The 5169-nt window shown below is 35.2% G+C and overlaps 1 protein-coding gene across 1 annotated transcript; it reads right to left on the bottom strand.

Moving 5' to 3' along the window:
* Positions 1-2086: 2086 nt before the first annotated feature.
* Positions 2087-2428, bottom strand: LOC110224466. The gene has a single exon (XM_021010579.1). The coding sequence runs from the start codon at positions 2426-2428 to the stop codon at positions 2087-2089; it is 342 nt and encodes a 113-aa protein (XP_020866238.1).
* Positions 2429-5169: the final 2741 nt, after the last annotated feature.

Raw genomic sequence — 5169 nt, 5'->3', positions numbered from 1 at the left:
CATAAATACGATAGAGAAATCAAGATCTAAAGTGTGCATTATGCTAACCCGACCAATCAAGTTGACCATTATTTATATCAGTTAGCAGTAATATACTACGTAAGTTAATGAGAGAGTTATTCATAGGAATTTCAAGAGAGTGAACTTTACCAACTAATGACAATACTATATCAATGCTTATGACAAAACATATAAGCAACGAGACCAAACAAGACGTATATTTGGGTTTATCGGTTCTTAAACCCGCAATCTAACAAAGTCGATTGTGAAGTAATCATCCATAGACAGATTATTCATCAAGTTTAGATATGTTACCAAAATAGCTCTGTGAGCGGGAATTCCAGGCCCATCACCACCAGGTTTAACAATAATATCAGTGTATATTCCTTTTTCAAACGCCGTAACAAAATCACCAAGAAAACCCACTCTATACAATTTCCTTTTTCTGCTATCTGCCATTGCTTTTTGTCCTACACGCCAATAAGAAACAGACATATCATTGTAACATACTACTCTGGTTTCAACGGAAGCTATACTGTTGTGAAACATACTTTTAAAGTAGGAAAGAGTGACTTAGCTTATATCTTTAACCAATCATACATATAGAGATTCAAAATCCTACATATTGAAACCCTAAAAAAATAAGGAAACCCTAAAAATTATGTTGCCAAACCGTTCTTATCCCATTTGATCGAAGTTAAATTGGTGATGCAAGGATCTGTTCCAGAAAATCGCAACTCTCAAACATTGAAATTTTCCATAAATAAAGCATATCAGAGGTTGGACGATCAAACCTTTTTTCACATAGAAATACACAGATATATAGCCTAATATTTTAGGGGAAAAAAGAAGAAGAGAAGAACAAGGCGCAATATAATTGCATATTAATAAACTAATAGCTTATTAATTGCATATTTGCATGTACTACTTGCAAAGAGGCGATTTTGTTTTTTTTTTTTATTCAAAGAGAAGCTTAGATTTTGTTGAAACTCTAAACATAGATTTTAACTCCTTTACTATCTTCTCTTTCTCTTCATGGTTGAATTCTGATCTCAATGTGATTTTCGCTTTGATTAAACACTTCGAGTTTGCAAGGATGTATCTCACGAGTTCTTCCTCATCTTTGCTTCCTCCGTATTCTATCCACTCAAAGATCGCTAGATGGAACGACAAGCATCTAGGAACATAACTAGATTGGTGCCATGACAATGGGATATACCCAGGTAGAAATCCTTTTTCCTGGATCCAAGGACATCAAATTCAAGAAGTAGAATTAAGAACCAGTTTATACATATGTGGGGTGCCATAAGGATATTGACTTATTGTATTGTTACTTACAGATGGATATGGAGCATCCCAAGATTAGGAGAGTTGTTAAGAATTATTTGAAGTAGATCTATCCAGAGATGGTATCTTGGATCTAGTATAATCTGTATAAGTCGAGAGAAGGTAATGCCACTAAAATTCACAGCCTACAGTGACAAAGTTGAAGGACTAAGATAAATATAATGAACAAGAAAGAGTGAGAAGGATATAAAGTTAGAGATAGAAATTGATACCATTGGATCTTTCAAACACAGCCAGAGAGACCTCACCAAGGACATAGAAATTGATACCATTGGATCTTCCGATTTCCACGGAAGTTGTTGGACTTTGCTGGCTGTGTGGTCTGTTGATGATGGTTGTTGTTTCCTCTGTTGTTGTTGAACGTTTGTTGTTGATTTGATGGACGATGTGTTGGCGGCGAGGCTGCAGCGACGGTGAGAGCAGTTGAAGAGGAAGCGTGATCTGTACGCGTTGCAGAGAAGCGTTGAGACTTTTTGAGGCGAGATTCTTCCATCTCGAGCATCGATTTTGCAACAGCAAAAGTAGGAAACGGATATTTGTGTTTGATTACATTGATAATGGAATCAAATTTTTCATTGAGACCGTTTAGCAGGTACATGACTAAGTTTCGTTCATTGACGGGAGCGTCCACGTTGGAAAGCAAATCAGCAAGTGATATGATCTTTTGACAATATTCCTGAATTGTCCGATCTCCAATCTGCTGGGTACGTAGCTCGTTGTCGAGTTGGATGGCCATTGCTTATTTGTTGTTTCTGAATTGGTTTTCAATACGAAGCCAGACATCTCGTGCGGTTCCACCAGTTTCAAAGGAAGAGCGAAAGAGTGGAGGAGCAAGCGTGCCATAGATCCAAAGCTTAACGAGACCATCACGTTTGTGCCAGGCAGCGTCGTTGGCGTTAGCCGGAAGAAGAGTGCCGTCGAGGTAACCAAGGACATCAAACGTGAGACAATGGGTCATAAACAGTTCACGCCAAGCATCGTAATTGTGATCGTCAAGATCCAGGATGAGAGGTATGTGAGATTTGATGTTGGTAACACCAAATGCTCTTTCATGTGTTTGAGGGGCTGGAGGGGCAGCCATTGAAACATATCAGAGAAGAATATTAGAAAGACTAGAAGAGAAACAAAAGAGAGTGATCAATTCATTAACGTGGCTTTATAAAGCCGAAGTGGTTACATAAAATCAGGGATACAAGATATTAATAGAATATCTACAAGGCTAGTAACAGAATATCCCTATATTCTTTCACTGATCCTGTCACTGGAAACAACACAACTTTCGGCTTCTAACGAAGACATAGGGCTAAGAAGTCGCGCGTAATTAAGATTACAGAAATAGACGAGCATAAAAAATGTAGACGAGGATGGGTCGAGGCGATGGATGAACCCTAATAATCCAAAACCCTAGACCATTTGTTATTTTACGTTCTTATGAGAATGACTCGGTTTCACAAAGTAAACCTTAAATTATAAGGTGAAAGTGGTTTAGATATACATTTTAGATAACCAAAAAGTGAACCTGATACTGATCGAGATAAGATAAAACCAATGTAAGACAAACTGAACCCAACAAACACCAAAATCCTATAAACTGATGCATATATAATATATTTTATTTTACATCCGTTATTATTTTTCTAAACTGGAAAAGCCTGAACCGCGTATAAAAAACAAATGAATGAAGTTTGCTTCTCGTAAAAAAAAAACAAAGATTCATCTCCTGTCTTGTTGGCCACATCCCACATATAAAGGAGACGTAGAGAAGGACGTAACAAAAAGGTGTAAAAGTCTAGAATATCACACTACTAGAAACAGAGGACTATAAGAAAAGAAAAAAACAGAGGAGCTTAATAAAAACTACAAGAAGATAAATAGCATTTTACTTATGATATTTTTTGTTCCACTCAAAATCATAGTGATATAATGATTCCTTGAGAAGCTTAGAAAATGATTCACTAAGCAAAGTTCTTCCTTATCACAAGCTCATTGGATTTCTAAGGAGACACGACAGAGAATTATTGTGAACACAGGAACTACCAAATAAAATACAAAAACTGTAAACTTATAGTATGTGCCGGTGTCTCAAAGAGATAAGATGTGTTTAAGACTGCATGTGTGACAGACAACACATTCCTAAATGACAAATTCTTGCATTCTTGTTTTTGTTGATTTTTGTGGGAATTGAGTTATACTTGCAAAGCATTGAAACTCAAATAACAAAATGACTGAAAATATGATTTAAAAAAAAAAAAAAAAAAAGAGTAGTCAAAAGTTTTAAATCTCCATTCTATTTGAGTGGAGAAGACAAGCTGAAACGATATTTTTTTCTGTTGAACACAAGCTTGAACATAATTGAAGCTCTAGGCGTATATTTTATCTACTGCACCATCATTCTTTTCTTTGCCTTATTGGAGAACTGGAATTTCCTCAAGCTAAGTTTGGCTTTCTTTAAACACTTTGAGTTCGTTAAAATGTATATCACCAGCAGCGGCTTCCCACCGCGCATGCAATGTTGTTTCAAATAGAAGTTGAACTCAGGAAAGAGTGAACCATGGCTTTGAAACACTCCCACCAGACCGCATACCCGCTGACTATCCATTACTATTATGCTCAATTTAACTATACCGTCCATTTGTTCTGCATGTTAAATCCACATGATATTGAAACTCAAGAGGACTAGGTTCTTGTCGATGTGTTACTTACTTACTTTCATGTTTCAGGGTTTAATGCGTTGCATTCTTCATTATACTGTATCTTTGGATCTCATAAACATGCTGGCTAATTTGAACCGAACAAAAAACAATGTGAATCAATTTATTTCATAACAAAAATCAGACTGATTTACTATTTCAATAACCAAATTGAACCAAAAATACCAAAATTTTAATTACATTGTGAAATAAATCATATATATTTTATAAATTCTAATTACTCTACATTTTTTTTTAATTTAGTAATCTTGCTCCTTTTTTGGATTAATTTTGGTTTGGTAGTCTTGCTTCTAAAAATCGTTCCAAAAATCAAACCGGTCTTTAATTGAACCGAAATCAATATAATTAAACACCATTGAGAAACCTACAAATTTCGTCAATTTTAATTACAATTTTTTTATAATTTTAGTTACATTGTATAATAAATCATATATATATTATAAATTCTAACTACTCTACATTTTTATAATTTAGTAATTAGTAATCTTGCTCTTTTTTTTTTTAATGATTAATTTTGGTTTGGTAGAAGATCGTTCCAAAATCAAACCGGCCTTTTTTTTTTTTTTTGTAAACGATCAAACCGGCCTTTAATTGAACCGAAACCAACATAATTAAACACCCATTGAAATACCGAGTTCTCTTTGCTTCTTCTCGCACAACTTCACAGACAGAGAAAACCTACAGATTTCGTCACGGAAGCAACAATTTGGCTATAAAATCGTAAGTTTCTGCTACATTCTTCATGGGTTTCGAAGCAATCGTTGTTATCCACCAGAAATTTCCGCTATACTACGGATTCTTAGGGTCTAGCTAGGTGAATTGATTTAAACCCAAAAGCGAACAAACCAGTTTCTTTACGATTCTGACTCAAATCAGTTCAAGAATCGTTCTTTTCTCTATCGCTGAACTTGTCTAGACTGTATCATAGGGTTAGTTTTGTGGGTTTCTTCTTCCTACTGATTCAATGTTTGCTTATGGTTGTGTTCTTTAGTTCTTGATACAATTAAGCTACCCAGAACTTTAACTTTGTTTCGTATTCTCATTTGTTTTGCAGGAACCAGAGCCATTTGTGACAAATTGTGTAATCTAAATGGTTAGTTATAGGGATAGG

The sequence above is a fragment of the Arabidopsis lyrata genome (assembly GCF_000004255.2).
Source record: "Arabidopsis lyrata subsp. lyrata unplaced genomic scaffold ARALYscaffold_431, whole genome shotgun sequence".
Taxonomy (NCBI): Eukaryota; Viridiplantae; Streptophyta; class Magnoliopsida; order Brassicales; family Brassicaceae; genus Arabidopsis; species Arabidopsis lyrata.
This window is presented reverse-complemented; position numbering and strand designations above follow the sequence as displayed.

Excerpts from the sequence above, each read along its gene's own strand:
- LOC110224466 (XM_021010579.1), bottom strand. The coding sequence starts at position 2,428 with ATGGCTGCCCCTCCAGCCCCTCAAACACATGAAAGAGCATTTGGTGTT.